Source organism: Anneissia japonica, unplaced genomic scaffold (assembly GCF_011630105.1).
Source record: "Anneissia japonica isolate Jap-2015-1 unplaced genomic scaffold, ASM1163010v1 scaffold2069_len581484_cov189, whole genome shotgun sequence".
Lineage (NCBI taxonomy): Eukaryota > Metazoa > Echinodermata > Crinoidea > Comatulida > Comatulidae > Anneissia > Anneissia japonica.
In genome coordinates, this window is record NW_022741553.1 from 315,848 (window position 1) to 332,437 (window position 16,590).

The 16,590-nt window shown below is 33.1% G+C and overlaps 1 protein-coding gene across 2 annotated transcripts in view; it reads right to left on the bottom strand.

Moving 5' to 3' along the window:
• Positions 1–17: 17 nt before the first annotated feature.
• The window catches only part of LOC117118777 (myotubularin-related protein 4-like), a 24,857-nt gene continuing 8,284 nt past the window's right edge, over positions 18–16,590 (bottom strand). Inside the window, exons 5-16 of one of the 2 annotated variants that reach the window (XM_033263477.1) lie at positions 15,487–15,662; positions 14,017–14,113; positions 12,844–12,957; positions 12,054–12,268; positions 11,271–11,399; positions 10,866–10,977; positions 10,298–10,493; positions 9,675–9,860; positions 7,763–7,936; positions 6,048–7,328; positions 4,892–5,079; positions 18–4,341 (exon numbers count right to left, since the gene is read on the bottom strand). In XM_033263477.1, the coding sequence (XP_033119368.1) occupies positions 4,167–4,341; positions 4,892–5,079; positions 6,048–7,328; positions 7,763–7,936; positions 9,675–9,860; positions 10,298–10,493; positions 10,866–10,977; positions 11,271–11,399; positions 12,054–12,268; positions 12,844–12,957; positions 14,017–14,113; positions 15,487–15,662 (3,043 nt within the window). In that variant the 3' untranslated portion in view covers positions 18–4,166. Of the gene's footprint in view, positions 4,342–4,839; positions 5,080–6,047; positions 7,329–7,762; positions 7,937–9,674; positions 9,861–10,297; positions 10,494–10,865; positions 10,978–11,270; positions 11,400–12,053; positions 12,269–12,843; positions 12,958–14,016; positions 14,114–15,486; positions 15,663–16,590 lie in introns of both variants that reach the window. The other variant, XM_033263479.1, reaches the window with a different exon arrangement.

Below are 16,590 nucleotides of genomic sequence, written 5' to 3' on the forward strand. Positions count from 1 at the left end.
AAAAAACACTTGGAAAGTTTTTTTCTAATACATATTTATTTGAAATCTTATTTATATGACGTTGAGGACAGGCTCTGTGTTAAAGTGAATCAAATGAAAGTTTACACATGCTGTATTAACAAAACTGTTAACAATTTATATTTACAAATTGTTTCAGATTACAACAAATGTCATTCAATCTTTATTCCCTTTTTGGTCAAGAGAAATCAACGCTTAAATAATGTGACGAAATATTGCTTATACCAATTTCCTTTTCTGTAAATGTTTACCTCCGAACTAAATCAACCATAGGACAAACTGGTCTTAATTTCCAATCAGAAATTGTTTATCAATTAAACAACATTCAATTAATTGCAAAAAAGGAAATTAATGACAATTTATTATGTTACACAAGAAAAAAATGAATTTGACAACTAGAACTAAAAATAAGCTACAGTATATATCGGTTATGCCATTCCTTTAGAAGTTCGTATTTTTAAAAAATAATATAATTTAACATATTGCTTTATAAATTTCATATAAACATGTACTTTTATTATAATTTCCTAAAAATAATGTTACAATAATTGAAATTTCAAACATAAAATATTTATCTAATTTGGTAACCATGTAGTAAGTTAATTTACTGAAACCAAGTATGAATTTTTAATAATACTTCATCCAACACAAATACTGTAATATGATATGAGACTACCACCATTTATGTTAGAGAAATAACAGTACTTGTGCTTAAAGATGTACTGTACTTTCTATTATAAAATATGGAAAGACCCTCAAGCATTCTAGTAAAACTTTACTTAATTTACACAAAAAGGGTATTTTTATCCATTTGTTAATTGGCAAAAAAAAATATTTTCTTGTTCTATTTTAATAGTTAATAACTTAAATATACAAACCAATGCTAATAAAGAATTATATTCTTCACTTATATTAGCTGAACAGACAGTTCCCATGTTATAAATCTACCATAATTTCTATTGTATATATTCCCAAAGAGTTTCTGTAATGTTTAACCTTTTGTTGCCAAATATATTTTTCCAAATTAATAAATATTTTCTAGTCTAATGGTTTTTGATTTCAAGCCTTTCCTGCTACAGGGTGTCATTGTGATGCTGAATAAATATCAATTATAGAGTAAGGCGTGGCATAGACAGGCTCAGTGTTCTGTGTTTTACAGTTTACAGTGTGACTGTAGGACCCTCCATGGTAGGATGTAGAACGTAATGACATTACTAAAAGTCATCTGCGCATGCGAGGATGTTAAAGTCACCTCGTCGAGTAGATTCTGGAACGCAATTTGGCCAAATCTATGTATGCAGAGATCGTAGGATGCCAGGTAGGACGGTCACGCATGAGTGATTCCGTTCTAGCGTTGCATCGTCGCACAAATCGAAAGCTCCCTACTACGGGATAAGCACAGACAGGGTCAAGGGTCAAGTATTGTAAATGTTGTGTTGGAAAAATGTGTTAATATAATAACACCTAACAATTTGAATACAACAAAACACTAACAAAGAAACTTTAATAACACCAATAAGAATAGTACCATAATAATTATACAGTACTAATAATATGAACACAAATATAATGAAATTGTTTTGTACATACAGTATTACTTACTGAAAATGTAGCTTTTCGTATTCACACACGCTTAACAAAAATATTGTGTATAATTTTATTTTAATGTCATAAATTGGCCTGATTAAACATGGGCAAGACATATCAGGATTTTCCAAATGACACTTTATATATTCTTTGGCTGCTCTTGTGCAATTCCTAAGCTGCATTAACCAAATTATTTTTTTTTTTCGTTTGCACACTTTATAAATTAAATAAGAAATAAGAAACCTCTGAAAGGATAATACATTATACATTGATATAAACAACAAAATATATACTAGAAACATAACATTTTTTTTTTCTTAAAGGGCGATGACAGAATACATGATGTTGGTTATCTAAATAAATGAATATTGCTAAAGGAAAATTAATATAATTCAATTAGAATTTTGTGTGGAATGTCATTTTGATTACCTTAAAGTATTATTGATGTTTTTTTTTTAATTTAGAAACTCTTGAAAATTTTTGAAGAAAAAACAGATCCTATTGGTACTGAATATACTAAAATTGATAAAAACTGAAACGAAATAGGAAATAAACATATTGACTATTAATTACACATTAATATATAATATTTCATCTACAATATTTTGTTTTCTAGCCAAGGCTTGATAATACAGGCTGCTCAACAAGTAAAAAAATACCTTGTTAGATCATTAAATCTTAAATTAGATACCAGTAGCTGACAATAAGTACATACACCCAAAATGTCAAAACGGGGCCATTATAACATTCACTATGTGAAAAGTCATCTTAATGTAAAGTTGTTAACTGTACACCAATGACTGGGGATACTGGATGTATTGTGGGGTTAGGAGGGATTGGGTGTGGCACAATGGCAAAACTGCCTGCACGATCAAATATTATATAAAATATACATTTGATTTGCTTATATTGTATATGGGTTAAGTGGGCATCTTTTTGCCCATTTTGGGCATAAAATACTGGATAGTGTGGACAAAGCTTTGACCTTTCAATTAAAATGTTGCTGAGACTGGTCTAGTGTCCTTGATCAGAGCACTAAAATACCCTTTTTATACTGCAAGCAAAATTCCAGACATAACCCGGGATTTTCCAATACCCGGGTTAAATCTCCCGAGTTGTGGTTGTAAATGGCAAAAAATACAACCTGGGTTGCCAAACAGCCCGGGATCGATGTGCAGGACGCATTCAGCGTTGGACAACCCGGGTGCATTCCAGAACCGCTAGGCTAGGCCTAGACACTTTTCAAATTAAACCTCCTAGCAGTGTAAAAGGGGTATAAGTCTTGCTTCATAAATGGTAGGATATTTGGAATTTGGTGCTAAATTTAGCCTGGTTTCTATGAAAATAGCTACACTGTGGTTTTAGCAATTGCTACACTAAGAAGAACATTTCCCACCCGAACGAAAGCCCTCTAAGGTAGGCCAAACAGGAGTTTTATCTCCAGCAAGTTGTTCTCTTTTTCTAGGCCTAATAGTCACAGATGTCGTGCGTTTCCATGCCATCGCCGTGTAGCGATTTTATGGAAACCAGGCTTTAGCTGCACTGCTTAGTGGCGAGTCCAGAAATTAGTGGACAAGGGTTCTGAAGCAAGGGACCATGTAGGACCTCCGGTCAGGGTCCCAGAATAAAAGCCTTAGTGCAAGTGAGTTCTCTCTCTGATCCCATCTGGCTCCTCTTCCGGCACTACTAGGACTCCAGAGAAGGTACAAGGTTTTTAATGTATCTAGAAGAACAGTGGTGATAATTGTGCGCTTTAATGTAGATCAAATAGCGCTATATATTAGAGTAAAGTATTATATATTATTGGAAAGAAATCTGTTAGGGTAAGGGAAAATCTTCAGGGTGTGGAGTACTTTCTAAAATATTGACACTCTCAAATTTAAGGCTTGCTTTCCATAAAAACAATTTCTTTGGCCCTTTTCATCATTTATTACATATATTGATTTCATTCTATTTTAAATTATTTTTACTTAGATATTTTTTTGTTTCGCTGGTAAGAATCTTCACTGGAGTTATAGCCAACTGCAAATCTCATCTGCTACAGGAAACATATGCACAATGCTTAAAAATGTCTGCAGATGGCAAAAAATTAAAGTTATGGTCCCAAATGGGAACTGGAAATCAACACTGTAATACTTTTTCCATCAGCTATCGTACAAGCCACATAATGACTTTAATATAAAGTCAAATTTATTAAGTCAAAAAATAACAATTTTTTCCTATAAATGAAAAAAATATTCATATACCAATCAGAATTGCTGTTAGGCAAAATTCAGACATACTCTCAACATCTCCTGGCTTAGCCATTGGGAGTAAAAACAATTCTTAAATTATTTAAAATTTGTTTTATTATTTATCATGCTTTTGGTTTTCATAAGAATCCATATTTCTTGGATATAAATCCAGTTTTGACTATAATTGAGAAATTTTCATAAATCTTGTGTTGGTTTTACTTCATTTCATATTGAGAATGGATTATCATGATACACCATCTGCCAGTTGTAATACCTGTTTTTCATCAGATAACCACTTGCCTGTTGTTAAAAGTGGTTTTTGATTGGCTAACCATTGGCTGTTGTAATGGCTGTTTTTGATTGGCTAACCTTAAATAAGGAATTCATATTTCCTAGTTTATCATTACAGGCCTGACACACACGTTCTTTCTTGAAAAGTTGCTCCTCTGGAATGGGTGCATAGTAATTACTACATGATCCACAGAATATCTTTCCACACGCTCTAAAAAAAAGAATTAAAAATAATTACGGGTTTAAAAACAGAACATTTTGAAAATTAAAACCATATAAATATGGATTAAACCAGGTATTCAAAAAAAAAAAAAAAATTGTAGACTTATATAATACTGTATGTTAATCTATATTCTACAATGAGTATAGACATTTTAATTTGAAACCTAATCTTTATTTTCTGTTTTATCTGGCAATTATTGCATTACAATTACTTTTTTTATACTTTTTTTCTTTTCAACTAAATACATATATATTGGTTCAAACTCAAGTAATTTAGTTCTTTAATGCTTAGTAGTGCTGTTTGCATCAGTGTTTTCAAAATGCTCCACTGTGAACCAATCTTTGACCATTATAAAGACAGTATTTTACTTCCTGCATCACTGCAGTCAATCCTATTATATCAACTACATCAAAAATTCATATCGTTCTTCAGTGTCAAGCAAAAACATCACATTGGGAATACGGGGTTAAGTTAAATTTGACTAACTTTGGTGGCACCCCCATGCTAGTCCTCGTGATATTGATAGCTTTTGTCATACCGGCAATGATGTTTGCGGTTCCAAAGTTGGAACTTAGCCTGACATCCTGTGCACTCAGTAGCAGCGTGATCCGGTACCCAAAGAACCGGCATGCCATCTTTTTCATCTATCTCTTCCCACGAGACATCCGATTTGATGGAATCACAGCGTGAGGTGTTTGCGTGAGCCTCTTCACTAGAGAATTCAGGCTGAAAGTGAAAAGTAAATGGATCTTATCTCACACACAAATACATCAGTGGATGGAATTGAACTGGGTACCAAAGGTTAACAGATCTCCATAGTTTTGATTTGAGTGATACACACCTAGGATGATCCACTAAAGTCCTAAGACTTATTTCCAGTGGGGTCTAAAGAAGTACGAGAATAACTCAATAAGATGTGATTTATGAAGAGTTAAGCTGTTAGTACTGATTTTTAAATATAAGATACCTTTAGCAATTATTCAAATTCAATATATTATTTTAAATATATTGCACTGTCGCTAAAATGTTAAAACTGAGTAACCGCAGAGAGACGCCGCAACCTACAGCCATAATATCGACGCTGGTTCTAACTGCACACTCGCCTATGGTTCTGGAGGTGGAACAAGTCTTCTCGGATAAGGACTATAAACCGTAGGCCTAGTGTACACAATTGGCTTATGTGCACTATAAAGAACCCAGTACATCTTTTGAAACGAGTAGGGAGTTACCCCAGTGTACAGATCCATACAGCCCCTGTTATGGACAGACGAGAGTAGCTGGTACCAGATTACAGGACAGCTCGGACAGAGAGACCCTTAGGGGAAAAGAAAGTTACTGTATGAGTGCCCTAATCTCCATGAAATAGTGCTATATAAATGATGTTATGTATGTAATTAGCATAAGTGCCAGTATTGCATACTTTTAGTACAGCGAAGCAGTAGTACTTTTACACATAACTTTGGTAATAGTAAGCAGATTCCAGTAAATAACCACCATTTTAAAGCTTATAATGTGCAGAATATATTAAATTGATTTGGTGACTGTTTTTTGGCATAGCAAGTGTCATAGAAAGAAGTTTTGTTGATTAGTCTCAAGACCATTCAAGTATAACAAACAGAAGACATTATTTGACACTGAGAGTAATGATTAGTAAAAACAATTAAAACTAAATAGTAATAAAGTGGATATTATACCTCAAAACTTCTGTCAAATTGGAAATTACGATTAGAAATGAGTAAATGCTTCAGTTGTTTCAGTTTGGTTTCATACTCCTCAATTATCCTGCGATGCTGCCGTTCCATTGCTAACATTTGATTCTGGTAAGGATCTTTCACAGTAGTCAGACCGTCCTCATCAAGATGTCTACCAATTCGTAACATGCTCGGTGTGCTGCCATTGACACATGACCTATGACTATCTAAACTTCCCCCGTGACCGTTAAGTTCACACCGAGGACTGGCGTTTGGCGTTGAATACTCGGAAGCTGAACTAAGCAGGCTTGAGCCGGATAGGTTTCGTGCATGGCTTGTGTTACTGCCATTGTAAAATGACTTGCTAGTTTTAATAGACAGCGGCGGGTAAGATTTATAAAATATTTCGGATTTGCTATACATTTCTCTTTCATAATCTATAGTGCGATTTTTATCTATAGAGTCCAGTAATCCTATGGTTGAATCACTAATATCTGTGGTGCTTGTGCTTATAGTTGAGCTTTTAGATTTCAACAAGCCATTAGTACCCAAACTAATTTCATCAATATGCCCGTTTTTAAGTCCATTTTGTTCAGGCACCTGGTTATTAACTACCTCTTCAGTTAGAGTCTCTGTGGAACTTTCTAGATGGGCATCAAGTGAGGTCCTGAAGGCTTTGCCAGGAATCTTTGCACAATCCTTAGGAGATCCATCAAAACCAGCCATGCTGGTAGCAATACCATTTGCTATTCCATTAGGTACGTGGCCATTATGGTTTGTAGAATCAAAAGAATTATCAACCTCATCGTCATTTTTGTAAAATCCATTTGTTGTTATAACAGTGTTTGACAGCTGTTTAACACTTGGTTCACTTTCCGTGTCTTTCTTTGCAGCGTCTTCCTCAATACTGGTCTCTGCCATCATTTGTAACTCCAGGTTGTTGATGTTCTTGCGTAATGCTTCAGGGGAGATATCAGAACCTCTCCGGGGCGGTGACACCCCTATGCTCAATTCGGATCTGATGTCACTCAGATTGGGATCACTGGATGTTCGGTGAAGGTTTGATATCTCTTTAGAAGTCTCTTTCCCTTCCGATATCTCATTAACGGCTTTAGAGATATCATCACAAGATTTGGTTCTAGGTAATTGAGAGGCATCAGCCATCTGGACATCAGGTGCAGGACCGGTAGGAGTGATATCATCAGGACTTGTAGCTACAGAATCAGACATGTAAACATTGGCCCATAAATGAAGATTGCGAATATTACAAGCTGGAAAAAGCACCTAAAGAAAAGAAGAATAAGAGCATGAAGTCTTACATAGCTTGGATCATATTCTTTCGACCGTTTCAAACTATTTTCTATAATGATAATTGTCTTTACTGATTGAATTATTAAATTACTTTTTTTTTCAATACAAACTTAACTAGAAAATACTTTAAGACGATGGAAATTTGAAAAATGCACAACTACATTGAACAGTGAATTACCATGCAAATTAAACTCATTACCAAAGTGGTAGAAAAGCATTAATTTTTATGATAAATATGTTCTGAATATAGTGTAAATGTATCACATCTACAATAATAGAAAAAAAAAGAAAATAGGATTATCCACGTAGGAGAATTTATATTTATCTCATGATTAATAATTATGTGAAAACTGATTTTCCCCCACGTAATTTTATAAAAGGGCAAAAATACATTTGATTATCTGTACCTTATTGGTAACTTCTGGTGCATAGAGATAGTTCCTATACTTATGGCTTTCCACTTCCAGTATAGACCATACAGAGCAAGTTCGATCTTTGACGTCATTTTGTTCTCGTTCTTTAGAACTGTTACACAGGAATGTTCCAAAAAGGCAAGAAAATGTGTGCTTAACAAGCTTAACCTGTCAATTGAAGAGAAGAGAGTTTTATTTATAAATTATTCACGATAATCAATAGGATTAAAAACAAAATTATTAATGATCTATGATTATTACACGGATTATAGCGATATAACTCGTATGTACACAGGGACTTCAGATAGTAAAGATAAATTATGGATGATAATCTATACCATACAAATAAAAAATCAATCATTCTTCGAACTGCACATGAAGACAAATTTTAGATAATCAACGAGAATGAATAACATGAATTAAAGTACAAAATTAGCAAAACAAGTTACTCATGATCATGTAATGAAATAATACACTGCAAATAGATAGATAAAATATTGAGTGTCAATAAAATTGAATGGATTATGGCAAATTACATATGTTCCCATGTTATATGAAGTAATAAAATAAAATGGTTATGATGTGTATATAAATTTAATATGAATATGGATTTTATTACAAGCTAGATTGATCCCTGTAGAAGAGGGCTATGGGAGTGGTTAATGTATCACCAATTCAAATGCATGCATAAGAAAGTTTCAAGGGATTTGATTAATTTGAATCAGATTAACATCATTAAAGCTATTCATTATATCTCTTATAAAATGCTTTCTTTGCTAGATGACAAATCCAAATAAAACAATACAGGTTAGGATGTTTAAAAGAAACATTCAAGAATGAATATGGGATCAACATTAATGATGACATCAATTTCCGGGACCACTAACAAATAGGTATTATGGCCTTTATCCAGGAACCAATGCAAGCTGGTTATGGTGGGACCTTATGAAGATTCATACAGCACAGTAATATAAATTGTATGATTAAGTTTGAATATTATATCAGTTTGTGAAGAGTTATTAAATATGAGCTGCGTCTACATGGCATGGCAACCCATACCTGCTTTTTATACTTATTTTACTATTTATTCCCATTGGTTATTTTCTTAATAACTATATTAGATAGTGTAAAAAATTGTTGAATACAGCTTAAATCCAACAGTCAAATAAGACAATACAACAATATATATGTGCCTGGAAATATGCAGACTTAAGGACCTTGATAAATTACAGTAAGTAGCAAGTGATAGGGATTTATTGGTCAGTGGTGCATAGTCCCAGATGCATTAGAAGAGATCTCTTGAAAGTATTATATTAATTTAAGAGTATTAGAAATGAACAATCAATATAAAGTCATCATCAAGTTATATAAAAGATTCATCATTAAAACAACAAAATATGTACATGTATTTTGTAATTTAATTTGTTATTATTACATAGGTCATCTGAATTCATTAATTATTAAATAATTTTAAGCAATTTAATTTCTCCTGCTGAATATATATATATATACATGTTCTTATGTATTATAGAAAAAATTAGGCTTACCGCACACTTAACTAAAGATACACTCAGAGACAGATAAATTAAATAGCATAGAGATGAATTAACATGTCAATGAGCAATGTTTAGATAGATAGATAGATATAATAGATATATGGATGGATTGATGGATGAAGTAATAGGGTGGAAGGATAGATAGACGAATGTATGATGAACAGATAATATTTAATAAGATATGGCAATGTAGGTAAGAAATATGAGTATAGGTAAATATATGAATGGAAAGATGGTCAGAGACTGACAGTCAAATACAAATATTTACTACATTACAGATTAAATGACGGACTAATAAATAGATATAAACTCCTGACATTGTGTTGAATCACAAGATAAATATAATTTACCAAGAACGTCTCATTAAACTGAAAGGCTGTTGGGAATTGTTTAAGTATCTGATGTACACAGTCCAACCACTGGAGGAACACTGGACATCTCTCATTCGCATCATCATTCTGTTTAGCATGTCCACAACGATCAGCAAACTTGTGCCCAAAAGCTAGCCACTCCCTTTCCACTAAAACTTGGAAACCCTAAAGTGAAGAAATACATGGAAAGATGTTAATTATTGAGGAATACTTATTTTGGAATATAAAGTAGTCAAAATACACATAGAAAACTATAGTTCAAAATGGAGATCAGTGGCGGATCCAGGTAATCGAAATAGAGGGGACTTTCACAGATGAAGGGCCTAGACAACCTTATACCCATCATAGTTGGGGCTGAGATAAGAATATTTATGATTATGGCACCTCTAGACGGCAGGAAATGGCACATTTCAGACATAAATTTGAATATAATTTCCTTTTTTTCTCAATTTTGAATCCGTCACTGTAAATGTATGCCAAAATTTCAAAGCAATGTGTGAAATGTTGTTGACACTTTTTTACAAACTCGCACAACCATATGGCATGGGCACTGAATAGTTTCTACTGCGTACAATATGTATAAAATCTGCAAAATTGTTTACCTGAACAGTTCTATAATAAGGATCCAACAATAATTGCGAAAGAGCGGTCAGCTGTGGTGTTCGGTCCCAACCATCGGAACAATGTACGACCACCGGACGTTGCTCCTTATGTATAGCATTCACGATAATCATCGCAGAGCTCAAAAGCAACGACAAATGGTGCAACCACTTAGTATTCTCCAAGGACGACAACCAACTATGAATGGAATGTACAAAATGCAGTTTATTATATTATTTTATTAAATAAAATTAAATTGTCTAATATCAATTGTATTTTGCTATACCAATCATACTTCATACTTGATTAGCAGCAGTACACAGACTGTTATAATTGTAAATACATTTTTCTATGATGGTAGTAATGAAAACGATAATGACGACAATGATTATAATGAAAATGTTTATTGTTGAATTCTGTATGTTATACATTTTTCTACTTGTATCTTGAAATAGATATTTCTATGCCTACACCCTGCCTCTTTTTTGGTAGTTGGAGCTGGTTACTGTTTAACCTCAGCCTAAATGTTAGGGTTTCATTCTTTCAAATGAAAAAAGACTGTTGCCTTACTTAGGTTGATGTTCAGAGCTGGAGCACATGTGTCTAACCGAGTGAAATGTCTTGCGTACTGAATGAATGTTTGGTAGTCCCATAAATTGAATCTCACAACATGGGTAGTACTCTGTAAAATAAAGTCTAATGTTATTTTTTTTTTGATAAACATATAATCATACATTATAACAGAAAAGCAGTCAAGAAATATGTCAAGAGAATGACAGGAGTGAAGCAGTTTTTATAGAGATAATTTTTATAACATTGCAAACACTTTATATATCTATTATAGAAAAATAATAGAGCTTAGTATTAATTTACTATATTTGAAAACAACCAATTGGAATACTCTTAGCTAAGCAAGTATACATGATATACATGTGTTATAGAGGGCACCCTTTTATAATAGGCTAATGTTATCACCTGAGCATTCACAGCCTCCACCTTTGGCTCTGTTAGCAACTGCTGCAGCATAAGACCTTGCATCCAGCAGCAGCATGTTCTTCTTGTCCGAGCTGTAGCCTGCAGACTCTCTGCCTGGATCAATTGAGTCTGACAAGATTAAAGCATCACAGTGATGAGAGACAGTGGTCCTAGGTGAGTTTTTAATACTTGATAGATAAATTCCTTTATAGCAGCTGTTTGTTTAAAGCATGTAGGCACTACCAAGTCTTATGTTTTTCATTTGTTCATTTGTTTGTTAGGGTGGACAGAGCTTTACTGTGATTGGTTTGTATGAGAGATAGCCTCATATCCTAGTGTGGACAGAGCTTTACTGTGATTGGTTTGTATGAGAGAAGGCCTCACATCCTAGTGTGGACAGAGCTTTACTGTGATTGGTTTGTATGAGAGACAGCCTCACATTCTAGTGTGGACAGGGCTTTAATGTGATTGGTTTGTATGAGAGAAGGCCTCACATCCTAGTGTGGACAGAGCTTTACTGTGATAGGTTTGTATGAGAGATAGCCTTATATTCTAGTGTGGACAGAGCTTTACTGTGATTGGATTGTCTGAGAAACAGCCTCACATTCTTTTCCAATATAATGTAAATGAGTGATGGAGGTAAGTGTAGCTTTATATAACTGCTGGTCTTCCCTAGCTAAACCATCTATTGATAGTAATTATCATCAAAATAATCTGCAAGAAATAGGCCTACATACAAAAACTAAGATTCCACTGTTACCGAGCTCTTTCCACCAAACTTACCACTACTATCACCAGCTGCTATATCATTCTCCTTCATACTTGTCCCACCTCCACCATCATCCTCCATGCTCATGTGTCTAGAGCGCCTCCCACGGTCCGCTTTGCAAGCCTCCAGGATGGATAGTAGCATGTTCTCATCTTCAGTGTCTCTCCAGCCTAACCAACCCACCTCAGGCTGGCTACAGCGGACAATCACTGCACCATTCGACTTGTTTCTGTAATAAGGGATTGAATAATGAATATGGAGCCAAATGCAATTGTGATCATTTCATTTCATTTCTTTAGGCACGAGGGCCAAGGATATGCCAATAAGTGAACTTAATCACTGTCCTACGTGGCATATCCATTTAACAACAGGGGACTTAATGGACCAGTACACCGGGTTAACCCCCTACTCTTCTCAAATGATGTACCAGGTTCTTTAAAGTGCACACGAGCCAAATGCGTACACTGGGCCTACGGTTTAAAGTCCTTATCCGAGAAGACTTGTTCCACCACCAGAACCAATGGCGAGTGAGCTGTTCGAACCAGCCTCATTATTAGAGCTAAAGGTTACGGCGCCCCTGACTTAACTGCTCAGCCAATCAACTCGCCAGCGACAATGGGAGTTATTATGATGGTTTATTTTATACTTGTGGTGAAGATGAAGATCAAGCTGATGATTACGAAGATGATGACGATTATGGTGACAGCGATGATGACTTATAATACTGTTATTATAAAGATAATGAAGATGATGATGGTGATGGTTGTTGCAAAAAAATGCGTCTATTAGTAAAACTTAACTTACCTCCAAACGACAGAAGGAAACCGCTTATTGGATCTGAAATTGGCAACTGTCTTCAGCTGATCATTGGAAATGCAAGCTGGTATAAGATGTTTCTTGGGATAGGAGGAACATAACCTAGAAATGAGAAGTGAAGTGAAGTAGTATCATCCATGTAAAATGGTAACAAAATAAGGTCAGGAAACTACTTTAGGAAATAGCTTCATATTACTAACTATTAAGTTAATGGTAATGGATGGATGGATGATCCCTGGGAGATGCACTTGTTTTGACAGCTTACCCCACTAGTTAAGTTGTTAAAAAATATGAAATATTATTTTCAAAAAATAACATTTTAAAAAAATTCAGAAAAGGAAATGGCACCACATGCAGGTCTCTGAGATGGATATGTGCGCCTTATCTGATAACATATTTATTATAATAAGTAACAGTAAAATGACAGGCAGCATTTTGAAGGCTAACACAGCTACCCAACTATTTGATGATTATCACAAACAGAAATCTTAAATCAGTTATCAACTTCCAATAAGTCACAAACTGAAACTAGTCTGTTTTATAACATTTTACTTATGCAATTTGTTTAGATAATTACATTCTTTAGGATAGGATAGTTTATATTCTGCCAATTGTATATATTTACCAACATTTTGTATATGAAATTCTGGATGTAGTCTATATATTTCAAAAACTGTCTTTTATTTATGTATTTTCCCAATACAATCCATGAATGAAATGAATGTATTATAGGTCAGCAAATATTATTGGCTTTTCATATTTTATCCGTTTGTAATTTAAATATTTTCTATGTATGTTTCATAAGTTGGGTTTGACTAATAAATTCTGAATATATATATTTCTGATAGTGACACATCAAAGATGTTGATGAAAATAATTTCACTCAGAAATTAAATATTTATATATTCCACAGAAATATGCAAGAACATACAGAAGATATAATTGTAAATATAAAGAACTTCCTATTCACTTGAATGTCCTTCATTATTTCACTAATTGCAAATTTCTTCAGAAAACATAAATCTCTTAAGGAAATAGACTTGTATAGTGCCTTACAGATATACAAATCGTCTCAAAGCGCTTAAAGTATTTAGAAAAAAGAACATTATTATTATTCAAATCTCTATGGGGAAGGATGTTGTTATAATTAATGACACTTACGAGAAATCGCGATTCATATTGCATATTTTCCAGGTGTTTTGCAAATCAAACTCCATCCGCTCAGCCTCTGCATCCAATATAAATTGGGACCGATTCTCTGAAATCATAGAAACATAGCCATTAAAAATAACACTAAATATAATTGGTTCTATTAATCCTGGTTTTATCACAGTAATAAGTAATAATATATTTATAGAGCATTTTCAGATTTACGTCTGTTCAATGCACTCTACATAAAAAGATGATAAAATACAATATTAAAATAGGCAAAATTATACAATGAAATTACAAAATAATATATGGAAAAACTAGAAAAAAACCAATCATAGAACACAACTTTGGGTACATTAACAAGAACATACTCGAGCCAAAGAAAAATGATTTAAGGCTTAGTAAATCTCTTCGTGGTACAATGTAGTTAAATTTCAAATTGCATATTATATGGATATGAAGGAACATACATTCTACAATAAGTCACTTTATACTCTATTTATAAAAAATTTTGCATTGCAAAATAGTGAAGTGGTACTTTCACAGACAATCTCCTTTCAAACTGGAATACCACAATTAATTAATATTAGGTTAAAAATTGTAGAGTATAAGTTGATAGATATGGTTAGATGAATAAAACTGTTACTAGGAATATAGTATAAAATAATGATTTTTCTTGAATTTTAATGAATTCATTTGTATTTATTATCATTAAAACAATTTACATTACAACACATAATATGGCACTAAAATGCTTACTCTAAAAATTAGCCGGTAAAAAATTATAAAATACAACATTAAACTCAATATTATCATAAATACAAATTTAAATTCAGGTAGATTACACAGATGGGGAAAGCAATCAAGATTTGGAGACTTAAACATATTGCCATGTGTGTGTTGTTGCATCTAAACTGCATAGTTGCTTCTCCAGGAATTTTAATATCAGAAAAGTTCTATTGCATAAGAAAATCTGAAACTTATGCTTTTAAAATTACATTGTAACTATGTTTAGCACACATTGTATAGCCAGATGCTACAGTATGTACAGTAAAAAATATAAAGGGATTATTTCAAACACCCTTGGAAAACAATTTTTAAACACATATTTAGTTAGTGCTGGTGACTTTTGCATTACCTCATTGGAAAGTATTTGCCTATGGTAAGAAATTGAAAAAAAATCCTGTGACCTGTTTAAGTAAGCATTCCTAACTACTGGTTCACTTCTAACTAAATTTTTATATATTTTAAACCTTGAGTGTTATCTACTATTATTTTTTTTTTAAATCAGTAAAAATGAACACAAAACAAATTTTGTTTATTATCCTTCCAACAATTCTATCTTTATTTTACTTTAAAACATAAATGCTTTTCAACAATTAATATAAATGTAATCACAAGAGGTTCTGTTATCTACTATCTTTTGGAGTAAGATTTATACAATGTACAAGGATAGTGTTAAACAAAAATAACCTTTACCTTTTTGTTGTTGAAAGAATTTTAATCCAGGAGTAGGTAAATCGCTTTTACCTTCATCAAAACACCAAGCATGAAATGCAAACGCGAACAAGTCCTCCAACTTGGCTGGTGCTCGGATGGCTTTGGAAATACGATGAGCCCAAGTTCGACATTTATCAGTGGTTGAAAACTTGCACCTGAATTATAGAAAGAAGTTTTAAAAAAACTTAGTGGAAAAAAATCTGCAACAATATAGTACATGCAATTTTATTGTATATACATTGATTATTTTTTTGTGAATGACAGTTTTATTTTTAGACCGTGCACTAATTGCACCGTACAACGGTAGTACGTTGAATTTTACTCCGCTCTCCATAAGTACTAGACGACGTGATGCCGTCAGCTGATTTTCAGTGGCATTCTGAATGGATCATTATGGTGTTCGTAATGAGGTTGCCTTCAATATAGAATCGCCATCGGAAATAGTCAGAGCCCGGATTAACACAATCATGATATATCAACAACAGTAATAAAAAAAATTAATTTTTTTGAATGTTCGTTCAGATTAAAAATATATTCATTATTTACTTTTATGAAGCTGACACTTCTATGACACCGACAGTATGTCTACATCAAATGCTGTACACATAATTATTAATAACTACACAGTATGTGAAACTGATTTAACTGGCTAAAATTGTTTCTGATCAAATCTAAGATCAACAGGTTTTTACAAGAATTACTATTAATCTTCATATGTACTGAAACATGAAGGAAAAGTAGATACATGGCCAACATTATTTTCAAAGGAAATATTCATCATATGTTATTAATTTGTATTTACTGTTAAAAATAGAGTAAAGATACTGGATTCTACAAATACACAATGTAATTACTTTAGATCTACGAGCAATAAGTCAAGTTTTTACTGGTCGTTAAGAGACAAACTCTGCAGCTATTAAAAGAATTAATTTTGTTGCACTATGTTTATAGTATTCGTCATGGTAACAGATGTGTTATTTCTTTTTAGTTATCTATAATTTGCCATTCTAGCCCTTGCTCTTATTTAAAGGGACTTTTTGGACGGTATAATAATTATTATACACAACAATCAGCTTCATGTGT